At 39.3% G+C, this 20008-nt stretch overlaps 1 protein-coding gene across 1 annotated transcript in view; it reads right to left on the bottom strand.

Moving 5' to 3' along the window:
* Nucleotides 1-315: 315 nt before the first annotated feature.
* TRMT112 (tRNA methyltransferase activator subunit 11-2) overlaps nucleotides 316-20008 on the bottom strand; it is a 45128-nt gene continuing 25435 nt past the window's right edge. Inside the window, exon 4 of the mRNA XM_044075812.1 lies at nucleotides 316-1140. Coding sequence (XP_043931747.1) covers nucleotides 1039-1140 — 102 coding nt within the window. The 3' untranslated portion in view covers nucleotides 316-1038. The remainder of the gene's footprint in view (nucleotides 1141-20008) is intronic.

Below are 20008 nucleotides of genomic sequence, written 5' to 3'. Positions count from 1 at the left end.
AGCTGAGCAAAATGCATTGGCACTTAAATTATGCTTACCTGCTTAAGTAAAATAAAAATGTAAATACCAGCATGACATACAACTATGTAAACAGCTTTAAATGTAAGAATTTTAATATAAACAGTGTATAAATTGCGTTTTCACAGTTTGGATAAAGCTCTCTACTGCTTCAACAAACTGATACTGACTACATATGGACGATGTGAGAACATAAGCTAACATAGTGCAGACAAACCATCAGAATGATAGAGATAACGTCAATAATTTAAAGTGTATTTTTGAACCAGCACCATGAAATAATCCTTCCACAACAACTTTAAGAGTCTGTCTAGGATGTCAGTGATTTATTTTGGTTTAATAAAGTCAGGTATAAACAAAAATTACTACAACAAATTTTGGTGCTGGAGAGAAGGTGGAACAAAAGGATGATACAAATTGTTTGAAGGGAGAAAATACATGTTATCAAATATTTGTAAACATAATACATAAATTTTAATATTTTATTTCCTGCATACATCATGCTACTCCATAATATCACAAACAGGATTGTGATCCAATGTTATAGTCTACTGGCAAAAAAATAATGCAAGTTCTATGAACTACACAAACAGGCCTAAGAGAGGGCTGCAAGTTACATGTCCTTGGCCCAAAGAAAAAAAAAAAAAACACTGCAAATCCGTGCATTAGCATCTTGCAGTCGGTCATAAACCAAAGGAAACCACATTGAGTTGTAAGTACTGTGGCGAAAAGATCCTCCAAACTACAAACAAAACAAAATAAAAAAAATATAAATGTTTTCACAATCTATGTGATTATATTAAATTAAATATCAATTTCCCAAAGGTTGTTGGAAATGATTGAGAAAACACAATAAACATAAGATAATGGATCCTTTAACAGTTCTTTCAATGAGCATTTTTTGGCAAGGAACCAGAAAGCAACTCATTAAGGGCACATGACATTTTACACCACAAAATTATTTCCATGCTGTAACTTTCAAAATAGTACAGAAGACACTTGTGAAGATAATGTGTTTATTTAGACTTCATCTTCATTTAACAACATGTTTGGGATTCCTTTGTTGATGGGAAACTCACGACCAGACTCTGGACATTTTAATGCACCCTCTACCACTTCCACCTGAAAGAAAAACAAAGGAATGTGAGACATAATGAAAAACAGAAAAGTAAAATAAGAACTTTGCTTAGTCATAAATAAAATTACTGAATAAATACATACACTTTTATGAAAAAATACAGGACACCAGTACCTAACTATACAAGCTCCTAATAGTTCTTAATATTATATACCACAGCTTGAGGCTTGAGTACAGGCATATGGTGTTGCCATGCAAAGATGCTTTCAGTTGTAGGTTTTCTTAAATGCAATGCATTTCGCACATACATCTGAGGAGACCTCAATATCAACACATTTCTTTTTTTTCTTCTTTTAACAGGTTTACTTATTCTTCATACAAACTTGCAACAGGAGTTTACATGCATTAAATGAGAGCTCTGCATTAAAATAAAAAATGTGTTTTTGCATTGTTTTTAAGTATTTTAATGCAGCAGCATTCCTTTAGGTGGTGCTTACAAAAAAATGTAATATTTTTCCAAAAATGGCCATCATATCGTATTAATGTGATCTTGTTTTCCTCCTTATTTCTCTTTCCCAGAATTAATTTCAATCCCTGTTTATGAGTCATTCTATACATAAGGAAGTGGTTCTGTTTTATCATCCCATTGAAATACAATGGCAGTACTGACTCCCAGTCATCTTAACTTCTGTAACAGGACTGCTGCTTTTTTTCCCCTTTGACTGACCCTTATTTAAGTCTCTCAGAGTCTGTTTTACAATATTCACAGCAGTCACATAGCTTTAGCCAAAGAAAGTAACTACACTATAGGTTTTTATAAGGATAAAATGTCTTGTCCTTCAACTGCTGACAAACCCTCCCCCTTACTCTTCGAGGTGTTAGAACTGTCAATGAAGTGAATGAACTTTGCTAGATTAAGTGCCAGTGATAGTAACAACTGGAAAGTAAGTGATACAAAAGTAATTCTGCCATTTCCCAGTGGATGCAGTAGGAATATCGGTGTGTTTTTGCCCATGAATGTCACGTTAAAAATGTGCTTTATTAGTTACAAAAGTAATTTACTTTTGTAAGTGCTAACACGTACATGTTCCTTTTCCCCATTACAATGCAGCACTGTTCTGCAGGTCTACATCAAAATATGGTTAACACTGTCATTGCTATTTTTTTGGTTATATCCTGGTTATTCTTCAAACCACAGGTAATGCTTAATGTATTGCCAGTGTGAGGATCTCTACCATCATTGTTCTGCCATTTTCTAATGCAACCACAGCAAAGACTGAAAGGAGCGTGCATGTTAAAAGCACCTCTCCAGCAGATCATATAATGCATCCACTAAATCAAAACAGCTAAATTATAGGCAAATACATCACCATTAGCCAGCAAAGTAAAACTACAAACTACTTGGGTAAAAAAAGTAAATGGTGTAATCAATGCTTCACTACATGTCACAGTGAAGTGACACACACCCAGCGGGCAAGAGGCTATAAATAAAATTCACACACCGACAAAATGCTGTTAGTATTTCTTACAGTGCAGGTAGCCCTGCCAACAAGCTAGTGAAACCTGAACATTCAGGTTAAAAACTTCCAGAAGGCAAATAAAAGGATTACATGATTTACAAACCTACCAGGACAGTGAATGAACTGAAAACTCTTTACCTTGCTCCTAGCATCTGACCTGCTGACATCAGATGGAGGCCAGTAACTGACAGTAAGAAATTACAGATTCCTCCCAGGTCTTTTGTGTTTCTAATACCATGAGGGCAATGGACCTCATTCTTAAGTCAAAGTACAACTGAAACTATACTCATTTCACGAACTTGAATCTTTGATGTTAGCCAAAAGTACTCTTCTCGGCACCTGCAATGTGTCCAGAAATGATTCCTTCTGTAATTCATAGCTGTTATATATAATTGGTACCATTTCTAAATATGTCTTCAAATTCTTTTTTTTGACCCATTGCTCCTATTATAACTGTTTGGGTATCCTCCTTCCACACTGCCCTCGCGTTTGCCTGGAAATCCTGGTATTTTAGGATGCTGTGTCTCTCTCTGTACGCAAGACACTAATCACTGGGTGTAGCAATTTCAGTGATTAATACTATTTTTGTCTTCTTTTCATGGACTACTATATCTGGTTTTCCCGCATCTATTTTCTGAACTGTTAGTAATGGGTGATCCCATGTAATACAAATTCCATTATTCTCTACAATGCTTTGTGGCTCATGTTTCCAATGCTTCGCAGCTACTTCAATAATGCAATGTTTGCACAATCCCCAGTGTAAGAGTCTTGCCACATTATTATGCCTTTCAATATATATAGGCCCTCTGCCATTAGTGTATCACACCAAGCAAAAAGATGCACAGCTTTTTCCAGTTGTTTTAAAAACCTGCATATGACTGTTTCTCCCACATGTTTAACGGACTTTGTAAACCAACTTGTACACAGTCCATTATCCTGGGCTGTGAATATTAACCATTCATATTTTGGTTTAAATTCACCTCTCTTTAACCATTCCTGTGCCAGGTCATGATTGACATGAGGTTGTTCCAGGAGTTTTCTAAATTGCAACTAGTTTTATGCCTTTTCCACATTCCTTGCCTACTCATTTGACCCCTCTTCCTTATTTTCTTTCATTTTTTGGCACATTCGGTTGCTGCCTAATTTTTGTCAACTTCATTTGCTTTCCATTTCCACTTGACACAGATATGCTTTTGCTAAACTAAGCAGGGAAGTCATCTTAGATTTGTCCTCTTTAGGTTTCAAAACTTCCACTATATTTGGATTTGGTAAGGTCAGCAGATATGCAAGCAGTCCTACTACTGTAGAACTATACATGTAATCTTTCTAGACGGCCCATACCCGCTTCAGAATGAGGAATATATATATATATATATATATATATAATCTTGGTACACGCTGAATTGTATATATCATTTGATAAGCATGAAGCATTTTTCTTGTTTTCCTATCCAACCACTCCGATACCTTTGGGATCAGTTAATCACCCCGAGACTGAAATTGCTTAATGTAGATATTTATAGCACTTTTATTGTCTGCTGCATACTTTTTACTGTATTTTATAGCTATAAACTAATCTGCATGGTTGCACTAAAATTGTCTACCTCACATGGCCTGATAAAGAAGATATTTACCGTCACACTGTTTATAAATCCTTTTTAGTTAGTTTCACTGTGTGAGGTTATTAACTGGAAATTTTCTCCATTTGTTAAACATTTGTTTGTTATGATTTCCTGCCAAGGAGTGTATCATATAACTGATTTGTTTGCAGTTAAAAGCATTCTCTAGAGTTTCCTTGCTCCTTTATCTGTTTAAAACTTTCATTTAAAGGCTCAGTACTGTTTTTTTTTTTTTTGCTGTGATAAACATTTCTGTAGTGCTTGTCTGCCTAAGCAGTGTAGGTAGTAGCTGTAGCATTGTCCAAATTCAGGCTTGTGTTCTGGGCCTAGTTTGTTTGCAAAGGCTGTGTGTCTGAGCACATATTCCAGGCCATCTTAGTTTAGCATTTGCATTTCAGTGACAGTGTAATGTTTATGGTCATTGGCTGATTGGGGTTGCCTGGACTACGGCTTGGAGTAAGCACCTCATTGATTCTTTCAAGATTTTTCTAACTCATTTCAGGTTTCAACTTCTGTTACTTAAGAAGTTAACTTGTGGTGGAAGGGCATTGAGTAAAACTCTGATCTGTGATATATAACATCAAGTATCCCTTTTTTGCTTAACTAGTTATTGCTTATTATAGATATTTATAGCAGTTTTGTCTGCTGCATACTTTTTACTATATTTTATAGCTATAAACTAATCTGCACGGTTGCACTAAAATTGTCTGCCCCACATGGCCTGATAAATAAGGTTTTTACTGTCACACCGTTTCTAAATCTTTTCTAGCTAGTTTCACTGTGCGTGAAGTATTAAATGGAAATTGTCTCCATTTGTTAAACATCTGTCTGTTTGTTCTGATTTCCTGCCAAGGAGTGTAACATACAACTGATTTAGCTTCCCACCCTCCCTTTCTATTGGTATCCTGTTGTTATACTTGGTGCCTTTGCAGTTGCCTGCCCATACTGTAAATTTGATCTGGGACACTCCTCCCAGTCTACTGTCATTAGCTCATTCTAGCTAATACAGAGAGAACATTTGAGAAGGCCAACCCACTTAGTTTTTTAACCTTGAATAATCTTCTGCTCCTCCTTTCTCCCTTTCCACTTTACTTAAAAAAAATTCTAAATTCTAAGCTTGTGTCCCACCTTTCTGTAACTAGCCTAGTCCAGATACAGATTTGCTGTATCCAGGACTGTTTGTAAGCTTCTGAGCCCGCCAAGCCTTTCTGTGTTGGAGGGAAGGCTTCATGATTATCATTGGGAATGGTAAGCATTAGGTAGCTTATCTACCACAAGAGGAGTGGTGTCTGACCCAGAAATTGTAGTTTATTGGCTGTTTGGGCAGTTTTTCCATATCTTTCAAGTTTCTGGTTTAAAAAGCCCATGTTTGCACTTGTTTCCTGCCTTTCCTGTAACTAGTCTAGTCCAGATACAGATTTGCTGTATCCAGGACTGTTTTTAAGCTTCTGAGCGGTGCCAAGGTCTGCTCTTCAATTTTTCCCTTAGATCTACTAGTTCTCTCCTCTCCTGCACTTTTACTAGCGTATTAGTCTAGCACTTTACCAGACTTCTTGTAGCAATTATTGTAGCACACAAAAGTGCTACCAGCACTAAACATTCTACAAGGAAACAGCCCACACCTCCAGGCATGTCTAAAGCTCAGTTCCCTGTGCTTTCTCCTATTAACCTGGTGAACTTGGACATCCTGAGGCAATGTAAACAACTGCCTCATGTACACTGACAACCCTCTCCTCTTACCTCCCAACACTCAGACTTGCGAGAGATGCACTTATGTAGCCAAATTGGAAGCCATTTACTCTCCAACCAAGACCGGAATAGCTGGTCAAGAGGAGAAGGTCAATACTTGCACCATACCACATGGAATACATAGCCCTCCAGAACACACACCAGCACTGCCTTCACATAAAAACACAAACCGCACACCCACCTTCGCGGAATCTCTCAATAAAAATCTACTCAAACAGCAGAGACCTCCAAGGCAGAAATGCACTCAACCACCACAACACTAATCACGAGACACATAATTCTCCTAAACACTGTGCCACTCAACCAAATCCCCTAAGGCAAAACAGCATGCCCAACACTCTAGTCATAGGTGATTCGATAGTGAAGCACACTGATGCCCCACTCACTAGGTTGAATAAGGAGAAAGTATCAGTCAGCTGCCTGTCAGGTGCCAAGATCTACCATATAATGCATGCAATGAGGTCCCTCAATAACAGGTACAAATATGACTCTGTCATTGTACACGTGGGTGTGAATGACCTGTGACGTACCTCCCTGGACTACATGAAAAGAGACATGGAGGAGCTTTTGGATTATGTATCCCAGGTGGGTATAACCCTAGCCCTGAGCAGCATCCTACCATCACCCAGAATGATACCACAGCACAAGCAGAAAATGATTAATTTCAACAACTGGCTAAGTTTCTGGTGTCATTCTAAGGGGATCCAGTATCTGTGCCTGGGAAGACATGACTGACATACCTTGATGCTTTGCCAGAGATGGCATGCATCTGTAAAGCCCTGGGCCTCTGGACACTGGCAAGGCTCTTGTCACCCCTATAGTGCCTCTTGTAGGCAGTGTTCCAAAGACCAAATTACCACTGTAGCAGCTACGAATGCAATTGGAGGATCATGCTGCTCAACGCTAGAAGACTAAATCTCAAAATGCACTCAGTTGAAGCACTCCTTAAAATGGAGCACATTGACATTTGGGCCGTAACAGAGACTTGACTCAAGGCAGCAGAAAGCACCCCTGCACTACCAGGCTATAATTCATTCCACACCTTTCGGCCCCAGAACCTAGACTGAAGCTCCAAAGGCGGCGGTGTTTCCATATTCATAAAGGATGTGCACAGCCCTAGACTGGTACCCCAACATAACGCATCTGAGATACTTTAGGTGCAGTTAACATTGGGTAAGACAGCGATTCAGGTTATAGCCTGCTATTGGTCCCTAACCATGTCCCAAGACACTCACTCCATGTTCCTAAGCACCCTGGAGAATATTAGGGTCCAACCTAACACTCTCATACTGGGCGACTTCAACTACCCCTCCATTAACCTGGAAATGTACTCATGTACCAATGCACTTCCCCAACATTTCCTGGAGTTCAATTCTAATGCACTGGACCAGCTCGCTCTTACCCCCACTAGGGGTAGCAACATCCTTGACCTGGTCATTACTAACATGGGCGACCGCTGCCCTACAACAACAGTTAACTCCTCCCTGGTTAGAGCTGACCACAAACTAATCACCTTGGAAATCCACTCCCCCCACCCCCACAAAGGTAACCATCATGAAAATTGTCTCCAAAACTAACACTGGGCTCCTAAAAACAGAGGTGGCCAACTTCAAGGCACCCATGCAAATGGAGATCAGTTGCATGACCACCAAATCATACACCAATGCACTGTACGAACACGTACACAAATGCATGGATCTCGCCATACCCAACAGAATCAAGACACTCTCCTCCAAAAAAAAAAAAAAATGAGTGGTTCCCTGCCGTAAATACACTGTACAACAGAAGGAGGAAACTGATGTGGAATAAGGTGAAGTCCCAATACGGAAAAAAACTCCCTTATCAGCCTCAACAAAAAGTTGAGATCCTTTATCAAATCCTCTAAAGCTAGCTATGAAAGCAGAATTGTAGCAGAAGTCACCACAAGGCCTTCTATAGTTATGTAAATAATCTAAACGGCAATACCCAGATTTGCTCTGAGCTACTGCACAATGGTACCTCCTATACCAAACCAACAGATATTGCCAATATATTGGCAGACAGATTCAGTGCCAACTTTACCCCCCCAAGGGACCAGTCACAATACCAGTAGATTGCCAGGCACCCAGTATTACTGCTGCACAGGTTAAAACAGCACTGTCCAAGGCCAAGAATACAGTTTCTATGGGACATGACAATATCCCTGGCTGTGTTCTACATGAACTACAGAGTGAACGGACACCTCCTCCTGTGTGCCCTGTTTAATCACAGCCTCACCTCAGGCTTTGTCCCTACTGAGTGGCCCACTGCTACAGTTATCCCTCTTCACAAAGGAGGAGTGACTACAGACCCTGGGAACCATCACCCCATTAGCCTGACTTTGTTTGTTTGATCTAACAGCCTGACAAGTCTGATATTGCAAAGCTATGGAACATATCATCATGGACCTAATAAACAAGGATATTGGGAATCTCCAAACTCTGGATCCTACACAGTTTGGTTTTGTGAAGGGTAGATCATACCTGCTCAACTTGGTCAACTTCTTTGAGTCAGTCACCAGAGCTGTGGATGAAGGCAAGGTGGTTTGGTTCATACAACCTACTTTGATCTGGCCAAGGCCTTTGATACCATTCTCCACTCAGGAATCAGAGAAACTCACTAAACTAGGCATCAACCTTTATATCACTAGGTGGGTTGAAAACTGGCTCACAAGTAGAACCCACAGTGTGAAAGTATCCAACTCCAAGTCAGACTGTCGACCAGTTACAAGTGGAGCCCCACAGGGTTTGGTCCTGGGTCCTCTCCTGTTTGGTATCTACTTCTCTGAAGTCAAAGCCAACATGGAGGGACTCTGGCTGACAAAGTTCGCAGACAATTGCAAGTTGGGAGCTATTATTAACTCCCCGTGTAATGTTGACATCCTACAGAAAGGCCTCACCGAGTCCAATGACTGGGCACCATGGACTTAAGCTCAATGCCAAAAAATGTGTCATCGTCCCCTTTGGGAAAAACTCAGTTCCCATGAATTACCACATCAATTGTAGTCCACTGAACACAAAAGGCGTTGTAAGAGATTTGGGAACACAGGTTGACAGCAACCTCTCTTTTGACCACCACATTGCCATTGTGGTCAGAAAAGTCCTTTTATTTGGCACATCTCATTACTAAGGGTTTTGCATCCAGGAAGAAAGAGGTCATTGTCTCCCTCTACTCTTCCCTCATTAGGCCCATCATTGAGCACAATGCCCTATTTGGCAAGTATCTCACTAAACACCTGCAACAACTGGAGAGGCCACAAAAGTACCTCACAAAGAGGATCCTAAGCCTTAAACATTTGTCCTATATGGACAGACTAAAAAACGTCAACTATTCTCTGTCTCATATCGCCTACTTAGAGGCGATCTCCGCTTGACTTACAAAGCCATGTCTGACCCAGCTGTGTTGGAAATGCTACATCTAAAGAAATCCCAATCCCTCTGTACCACATGCTCCAGAGACTGCCCATGCTATGGAATAGACTTCCCATACATGTTAAGCAGGGCACCTCACTGGCCCTCTTCAAGAGGAATCTTGAGTGGATGGGAAATAGATAATTCACCCCAGGGATCACTCCAGTGGCTTTAATTGACAGAGGCACTGGGAACTAAGGTCGGGTGGCACGATTTCAGGGTAATCCTATGGGCTAGGCTTGTAAAGGCTCCTGAGCCATTAGCCCAGTACACACCTATGAACCTATAAACAGCAAATTGGTTTATAGCTTGGACTTTCTTCCTAGATGCCAGGGCTGTTTTCAGTATTAATTTGAAAGTTTTCTTTACTGAGATTTGTTCGCATTTATACATATTTTACTGTTGATCCTTCATTAAATTCCCAAACATTTATACACCTCCTCCTGCTCAAGTTCCTTTATACTGCATTCCTATCCAAGACTGACATTTTCTTGATGCTGCAGCTTTCCTGGTTTAAATGTTGCTTTTGCACAATTATCAGCTCCAAATGACATTCTTACGTCATCTGAGAAAGTTCTGACCACTTCTAGCGCCTCATCTGATGAGATGTACAGTTTAAATCATCCATAAAAAGAAGAGAAGTCTTTACACTTTGTTGCTGTCTAGCGAAATTGTAACCATGACCATTAGATAGCTTAAATCAGTTAAGGACAAGACAAAAGAGCAGCAGTGACAAAGAGAGATGCTGGAAATCCCCCTTTGAATTTTTATTCCTGGGATAATAATTTGTCCTTTATCACGGCATAGCTGCAAAGTGGTTTGTCACTGTTATGTAACCTGATCAATGTCTAGTGCATCTTGTGCATCTGTAAGCACTCCTTTATCCACAAATGTGGGATGCTGTCAAATGATTTTTGTAATCTATCCATCACATACTTAGTCGTCACCTTTTTAGAATTCTCCATTAGGATTAGAATTCTCCATTAGGATTTCAACAACAAATGATCTTTGTTCCATGAGACTTTCTTTTGTTACCCTTTTGCTCTTCTTCCATGATTGAGTTTTCTTCTAAATGATTATAGACTCTGTTGGCAAAGTCAGACAGCAAGTTATTGGTCTATAGTTTTTAGGATACCTTACTGCAGGTTCACTCAAGTGTATTGTTTTTCCTGTTGTTAACCAGGCTGGTGTCTGTTTGGTATGCACATACAAGTAGTTTTTACTTAGGGTTAAGTATTTGTACAACAATGTAAATACTTTTAGCCAGACGTTAAATTCCAGATCATCCTCCTGTGACATTCTCTTCAGCTGCATCTTCCTGTGACATATTCTGTTCAGCTGCATCCTGCATAATCTGTTGCTCTTTAACATGGGAATTCACTGGCCTATCATTCCACAACACTAACTGTGTCAGAGTTGCCACCATTTCCTGTTTCTTCCCTTGCTGTGAACTCCAACTGAACTTCTGTACTGGCTTCCTGCTGAAGACTCCACAGTATCTTCACGTTTCAACTGATCAGATGCTTCCTGTTCCACCTGGTTCTCTTTAATTTGAGGACTCATTGTTCCATCATGCTGTGAAGTAACATTGGATCTTCTTCACTAAATCCTTCACTTCACAGGTAATCCATATCTTCAGTTTCTATTTTTTTGACTTTTCCATTACTAATCCTCTTTTCTACTTTTTTGACTTTTCCATTACGAATCCTCTTTTCTACTTCCCAGTCTTATTTTTTTGTATTGTAAAATTTTCCATATCTGGATTTCTCTTCAAATATCTTTGGTGCTGTTTTGCTGCATTGATTAGTTTTTGCTTTGTCCTTTGCATAAATATTGCACATATCAAATCTCTTTCTTTTTCCCATGACCATATTTCTTCTTCAGAGGTCTCCCACTCCTCCTATTTCTCCTTACTTTGGGGGCTCATTGTTCCACAATGCTGTGACATAACCTGCATTACACATTTATACACTAAATCCTTCACTTCGCAGGCATTCCATAACTTTAGCGTCTATTTAACAGCTTTACTAATCTTCAGCTCTATGACCTTTGTGAGATTATTTTTTGTATTGGGAAGTCTTCTTTATCTGCATGCCTTTGCCTGCATTTGTCTCCAAATATCTTTGGTGCTGCTTTTTTGCATTGATTAGTTTGGCTTTCTCCACTGCATAAATATTACACCGCATCAGATCTCTCTTTCCCGATACCTTTCAAAAATATGTAGGCTTTGTTCTTTATATTTTTGCACTTCATCAGTTGCTTCTTTTTCCAAACAGCTCAATATTTTAGTCTATATAATGTTTTTCATGAATCGGTTGTATTAATGAACACACATTTGCATTTGAAGCTTTTGACAGTTTTTCTTGTGCAAATATTTTTCTTTCCTCTAATTTCTCTCAATCTTTTTCAATATATTCTATCTGGAAATTCAGGGCTTCTTGCTTAACAGTAACAATACATAATTTCTTTTTTATTCTCAGTAGTCCATTCCATCATCTTTTTGGCTCTTTTTGGGCTGTCAGTTTTTGTGAATTCTGTGGACAGCTACTTCCTTCTACAACAGGGAGCCAAACTCTCCCTGAGCCTGGCCAAACCCCTTTGTAGGAATGTTTCCATGTCTTGAAGATTCTACATTGTCATTTTTACCAGTGCACTACCAGGACTGGGCACTTTTTATCCTTGGACTTGTAGGTTAAAAAATAAAAAAAGACAGCTGGGTTCACTTTTGTCCATGATATATGTTACATAAAATACAGTTTATATACAAGTGTCATCTTGGTGAGAGTTTGCAAAAGCAGGATCCCCAAGATTTGAGAATGAATTCAATTCCAACAATACTACTCACTTGCTTGCTGATTTTATCATCACTCCATCTGGACCCCTAATGTATGTGGTACGTCATGCAGGCTTAGACAGACTCTTCTGCCAAAGCATGCGGGAGGTTAAGCTTTGAAAAAAAAAAAGTGGGAGTGCTTTCCCTCCCTTTGATTCCAAGGAAAGGGAAGTTCATAAAGTACAGGGTCTATATTACGTGACCGAATGATGACAATAGCAAACGCTCTAAAAGAGTGAAAATATAGCACACCGAAGTCTTTCCTCACTGTAGTGCGATCTCGGAGTTGGTATATATATATATATATATATATATATATATATATATATATATATATATATATATATATATATATATCGTGGGGGGGCACGGCCCCCCACAATAATGGTTTCAATGTGCTGCATTTTTGCACTTTAGAGCATTGGCTATTGTGATAATTCGATCACGTAATATAGACCCTAAAGTACAGGTTGGTTCCTGATAACTAAACCATGATACTGGAACCATACTGTACAGAGATTTAAAAAATGCTCGAGACTAAGTTAAACTGCAAGTGAGGATGAACTTTTTTTCTTTTAACGATAAACATTTCAAGAATATTTCCATTGTCATCTTCATGCATTACACACATTTCCTCACAACTTCAATACTAAATCTTTACATCATGCCTTCATATTTTCTACACCTATTCACACATCTCAACTATTAGTTTGTATGTATTGATACTAAATATGCAATTTTATATACCCTTTCTTTCCCCCTTAAAGGTCTCACCTCCTTTTCTTTTACAATGCTCACTACATCCTCAAAAGTTGGTTTAGTCTTTTCCATTTTTTATTGTTGCTTTTCTGTATGCCAACAATAAAAAACTCTTTCGTTTTTTCCCGGTTAGGGGTCACTACAGTGGAACTCCAGTCCACTAATGATTGGCAGTGGATTTTATGGCGCCGAGTTGCCAGCCCGATGCCCAATCTTCAAAGAAGGCACACCCATTCATGGACACACCTACCTGCATGTCTTTAAACATCACTCAACCGCAGGGATGACATGCAGACTCCACACAGAAGGCGCTTCAGCTGAGAATCGAAATGGGAGAACCTCTTGCTGTGAGGTGACAATGTTAACCGCTGCACCACCGCGGCCTTCACTTCTGTATACCATCTTCCTACATCCTGACACTTCTTCCACTAAAGACCAGCTCAAAGAGATCATGTCCTTAATTACTACATTTGATCCCCCCAACTGTATGATTTTTTTCTGTAAGGAGTTTTTAAAAAAAAATCAGTCAACTAAGCATATTCCCTAAACACGTCCCAAATGCCTTCCCCTTCAAATACCCAACACATACTTCCCATTTCAGGGAAGATCCTTTGAAATCTACATACAGTATAAAAAATACCTGTGTAAAACATTTTCATACAAATATCCTGAAGTTTCATTTAGGTGCCCAACAATTCTCTTCCCATTGCTCCTTTGTAATTTACCTGTCAGTTCTCATTCCCAATTCTTTTTTAAGCTTGTCTGATTGGTTCTTATAGTAGTTATGAAGAATCGTACACACCTCACTTATCATACCTTTTCTGATTACAGCATCTGTTACTGGGTCCGCTAGAAACTCCCTCAAGGCTGGTCTTTCACTTTCTCTTTTTGTCTCTACTCATTATTAACCCCTGACACATAACACAATATTTAACCTGCAAGTCAAACATCTGTTTAGCTTTCTACCATTCTGTATCTGTCCTCAGTATATTGGTTTCATAACTAATTTCCACCAGTTACTTCCAGCCACCTCCTGTTAAAAACTGTGCACCCTGTGCATTTGTCTATTGAAATAATCTCCTTGCTTCAGTCCCACAGTACATTTGTCTTCCCTTTCTGTCATTTTATAAATGTAATAGTGTATGGTTACTACCATTTTTCTTAAAGGCTTCAATCCAAAATACTAATCTCGTTCATATATTATCACTACTAACTGTATTGTTTTAGAGGGGAAATGCAAATACTGCCACTGCTCTTCACATAAAATCCAAACAGACCCTACTGAATGCTTTCTCTGCATCAAAGTTAACCAAGAGTAAATCACATTTTAGTGGTCCAATTCCCTTTGAATCACTGCTGCTGTATTATAGGTCAGAGGCTTCCTTTCCACAAAACCACACTGATCCACATTTACTAAAGCATTCTCTTTGTTAATACAGTCAAACACTTTTACAATCAAGACTTAAAATAGAAACTAGTCTATATAATGTTGGGTATAGGGAATCTTTCTCCTCTTCTGGCAACACTTCCACTACTGCTTTCCTCTAGGATACTGGCACTTCATTTCCTTTCCAATGCATTACTAAACAATGCCATCCAACTCTATGAATTTCTTCCTCTCTAACTTTCAGACTTCTATAAGAATGCCATCTTATTCTCACAGATGTCCTTACTGACTGGCTACACATCAGTTTTATGTTTCTTCACTATTCATCCCGTCAGCAATTGAACTTCTATTATCAGGAAATCTAATCTTATTTAAATATTTTCATTCAATTTCAGCTTACCCTGACATCTCCATTCCTTAGCCTTATATTAATGTTCATAAGATTTCCAAATATTTCCACTTTGTTTGGGATCTCCATTATTCTTATTGAGTCTTGAGTTTTACTACCTCTCTAATTTCTGTTGCCTTAGTTGTTGTGCTGACAATTAATTGCGTGCTGGCAATTATTTGCACTCTGTGATTACTGTCAAAAAGGATCAGCTTAACAATACTTTATTCTGAAGTCATGTGCATTATCTAAATGCACATTTTCCTTAGCATTCTGCTCTGTTTCTCCTCCCTTTCTGAAAGATTTTTATTCTGCAGTGATTTAACTTTTGCAAACCCTTCTAATTATTTCCTCTCTCCCACACTTCTCGTATTTTTGAGATCCATTTTCAACCTGTCCCATAAGCTTGTTACCCCCATCAAGGGCAGTTTCTATCTTCCCTAGCAGATTCAGAATTTAACTTACCCAGTCTTTCTTTTAAGTTAGTATGCAGGAAAGCACTAGTGTCTCTCTCTTCTTTGTAAGCATGAATATGGATCCTAATCCTCACATAGGGACAGTCAGATATCATTAACTGGACAAGTCTCACTACTTTCAAATGAATAACCATAAACAAACTCTACAACAAAAGGAGGAAGCTACTACAAGATAGAGCAAAATCCTTAAAAGGTAAGACACCCTTGATCACTATAAGTAAAAAACTAAGAGCTCTCATAAAATCATCCAAAGCAAATTTCGAGAGAAAAATAGCTAAAGACTCAAAAGACAATCATAAGGCCTTCTTTAGCTATGTTAGAAACCTGGGAGGAAACTCCCAGATATGCTCAGAGCTAGTTCAAAATGATGTGAAGATTACTGATCCTACAGACATTGCCAACATACTGGCTGACAGGTTCAGTGCAAACTTCTCCCCTCCCCAAAAGGAGAGATATCTATACCAAACGATTGCAGCCCCCAAACATCTCCAGCGCCCAAGTGAGAACTGCTCTCTCCAAAGCAAAAACACAGCATCCATGGGACCTGATGGTGTCCCCGGCTGTGTGCTCCATGAACTCAATGAGGAATTAAACCCACAGCTAGGACAGCTGTTTAATCAAAGTCTTACCTCTGGATACGCACCCAGGAGTGGCGCACTGCAACTGTGGTACCACTTCACAAAGGCGGTCCCTCCACCGACCCTGGAAATTACCGGCCCATTAGCTTGACAAGCCTTATCTGCAAAGCCATGGAGAGGATCATAATGGACCTCATAAATAAAGACATAGGGAATTTGCAGACTTTGGATCCAACCCAGTTTGGCTTTGTCAAAGGCAGATCATGCCTTTTAAACTTGGTTGACTTTTGAAACAGTCACCAAAGCCATTGATGAGGAAAGGCAGTCCATACAGCCTACCTCGATCTGGCTAAGGCCTTCGATACAATACCCCATTAGGGTATCATTGAAAAACTCATCAGCTTAAATGTCAACCCATACATCACAAGATGGGTTGCAAACTGGCTGAGTGACAGAACCCACAGGGTCAGAGCTGCTGGCGCCATGTCAGACTCAAAGCCTGTCACAAGTGGTGTCCCACAGGGCTCAGTCCTGGGCCCACTCTTGTTTGGCATCTACTTTTCAGTACAAGCAAACACAGGAGGGTTATGGCTGACAAAGTTTGCAGATGACTGCAAACTGGCGCCATAGTAGAAAACACATCTGACACAGATATCCTTCAGAAGGGTCTCACAGAAAGCGGATAACTGGTGCCAGAGCCACGGCCTAAAGTTAAATGCCAAAAATGCATAGTCATACCCTTCGGGAAAAACAAGGTTACCCCTAGCTACCAAATAGGTGGCAATCCACTGAGCACAGAAGAAGTTATCAGGGACCTGGGGACCCAGGTTGATAGTAGTCTGTCATTCGACACCCATGTAGCTAAAGTAGTTAGGAAGACCTTCTACATTGCCCACCTTATCATGAAGGGATTCTCATCTAGATCAAGGAGGTCATAGTCTCCCTTTACTCATCACTCATCAGACCAATGATTGAGTACAATGCCCCATTCGGAATGTATTTGACCCGACACTTGCAGCAGCTGGAGAGGCCACAAAGTTCCTCACCAAAAGGATAAAGGGTCTCAAAATCTGTCCTATGCTGCCCGACTGAAAGAACTCCAGCTCTATTCAGTCGCACCGCTTGCTCAGAGGTGACCTTTGCCTAACATACAAGGCCATGTCAAACCCAGATTTGATGAATATGCTTCACCTCAAAAATCTAGATCCATCAGAGCCACAAGGGCGGAGACTTAAACCTTGACACGGCTATTAATAGGACGTGCTGGAGGGATAGATTCATCACCCAAAGACTCCCTATGCTGTGGAACAAAATCCCGGTACATGTGAGGCAGAGCACCTCGCTGGCCTTGTTCAAGAGAAATCTTGACCAATGGATGGGAGATCGCAGATATACCCCAGGGATTACCTCAGTGTCACTGCTCGACAGAGGCACAGCAAAATAATGGGTATAGTTCCCCATACTAAAGGGGTGGCGTAAGCCACAAAACGATGGGCTAGGCTTGTAAATGCCCTCGGGCAGATAGCCCAGTATGAACCTATGAACCTATAACCTCATATGGTTCACAGATTCTATCCACCTTGGCACATCCACTATTTCTTGCAGAATAACCTGCACATTTTATTTGAACTCCTGCTACTAAAATAATATCCTCCATACCAAATTATTTCATATTGTCTACCCTCTCCAAGTTGTAACCTCCCTTGTTGGTCACCTGATACACCCTCACTGTTACAAATCAAAATTCCAACCACCACCCAGAATTTAAATTCCTGTTTGAAAACCTATCCCCCCCCCCCCGAATCCTTCTCAGCTGAAACATGTTTATCTTGGGAGAATACAAAGACACCCAAAGTAAACCTCCTTCCCTGCCAATAACCCCACACTCCCATAAATCTTAGTTCTACCTTTTTCTTTAATTATATCACCATTACAGCCCCTACCTCAACCATTAAAATTATGCTCCTCTTTCTCTGGCCCTAATATTCTTCAGCTTCAACTGCAATGTTATATAAGTGCTTCTATACATAACTGAAAGAGAAGCACAAGTGAAATGCAATTTAAAACAGATTAGCAAATATTGTAAGACATGAAAATTTCTATGTATGTTTAGAATGTGTAATATTTAATTCAAAAGCAACAGTTAATGAAGTTCAACATCCATACAGCAGTTATCCAAAATAAAATAAAATAAAATATTATAGTAATTAAATAACCAGCAAATGTTCAGTGGAGAAAGTCCAGGCACACAGACCAAATCCAGCAAAATTATAAACACCAATGCAGCAGACACCCAGAAACCCTTACCTTATTAAGTTTACATGCCCATTCCTGCAGAAGTATACATCTCTCATAGCACTGCTATTTGCACCTACACATCTTAATGCATATTACTACTTTGCCTTTAATCTGTCTTGGTAAGGCCATTAACATTCCATGTTAATAGTGACAGCATAACCATTCTATCAAGTAAACATTACTATCACTAATAATACCAGACTGTTTTTGCACATAATATTCCATCTGGGAACTTATATGCCTGCAGTTGGCTGGTACAGCTTCAATAAACAGCCCATCCACCTTTTTCATATACTGCAAATTCACAGCACACACAACTACACAGTTTGAAAGGAAGAGAGAAAGTTCAACTCCCCCCGCTAGATCTATGACAGGCTTTACTTACCCAGAAAGTAAAGTTCTTTACAGTACGTGGTTTTGTCTGTGGTTGTTCTACAGCTAATATCTCCCAGTTTCTAATTTTTATTCCCTGCCCCAGCATAGAAAACCAAATAAAAAAGAAATAGGTCCGGTACCTAAAAACCAAGAAACCAAGGAAACAATCAATGAAAGGTACCAGTAGGAGGTGTAAGAATAATCCACAAAGGAAATGTTAAACAGCAACTGTCGGTTTATTACTTTGTAATGTAATTGTACAATGTAATAAACCAACAGTTGTTGTTTAACGTTTCCTTTGTGGAGCATAGAAAACCACTTACATGCATTTAGTGAAATGTTAATTTGTTAGTTATAAGGAAAAAAAAAGTCCTGACCAACCTTTAGCAGTTATAGATCTACCTCATTAGTTATTCAACAGTGTCTCTCATACTGCACCGAATGGGGCAGTATTTGCATTCAGAAGCTAATAATTTTCCTCTTTTTTAGTTGTTTTCCCCTCTCAGTAGGGTGTATGTTTTTGCCCAGTTGAACTTAAGTTGTTCTCTTATGCTCTCCCTCTCTCTCTAGAAGCTTCTTTAAGGGTCAGTTACAACACACTCCGTCTAGTCAAGTTCTGAATTATATCTACTTTATTTCAAGTGCATCTGCAGATGCTTTCCTTCTACCACTTATCACGTTTTCAACTTTGCATCTTTTAAGTTACTTAGCTGAGAAAAACAAAACCCTTTGCTAAATCTACATGCAGCAATCTATTTGCCCCTCTCTCTGCATAAACATGCTAAATATTTAACATTCTTCCATTTGAGTTATTCAATTCCAATCAAACTCAATCCCACAGAAGATGCAGCACAACACAGCTTCCTTTATCCAGCATTTCTGCATATTTTCCAATTCTTTATACAATGTAATTATTGGCTTGCAATATACAATTAACCAATTACTGTCTTATCCACTTATTGCTTAATTTATGTGACAAGTACTCTCCCCATCCTCTCAAATTAAGGGCTACTGCAATATTGTTATACTTAAATAGAAGTAACATACAATTTAGAGAAAAAAACATCTTCAGAAGTGAAAACTATTCTGTCACCAGTCTCCTACCTTTTTTCCCTGAGCAGCTAAAACTCAAAGTGAAACTGATCTTTGAGGCCAATAAGAAATGTGGATTATAGGCTAGTGATTGCCTTCACTATCAGTGACTGATATCAGAATACAGGCAAAGAGAACAGGGTAGGGGAATCCTTACAGAAAGACTTGCACTGGTTGAATTTTTAATTGAATCTATAACAGGTGTTGATGTTAAAAAAGGGGTAATTAGTAGGGCATATAAGATACTGCATGATAACTATACGAGTCAATCAGAAGAGGTCAGAAAAGATTGGAAAGAAATATTAGATATGCGATTCACAAAGAAACAATGGCAGGACATATGCATGGTTCCCCAAAAACAACAAAGTCTAGAAGATTTAAGGGTTTTGCCCAGAAGTGTAGACACTTTT

Source organism: Protopterus annectens, chromosome 6.part1 (assembly GCF_019279795.1).
Source record: "Protopterus annectens isolate FY-2018-M chromosome 6.part1, PAN1.0, whole genome shotgun sequence".
Lineage (NCBI taxonomy): Eukaryota > Metazoa > Chordata > Ceratodontiformes > Protopteridae > Protopterus > Protopterus annectens.
Note: the sequence above shows the minus strand (reverse complement) of the source record. Positions and strands in the feature narration are given on the sequence as shown.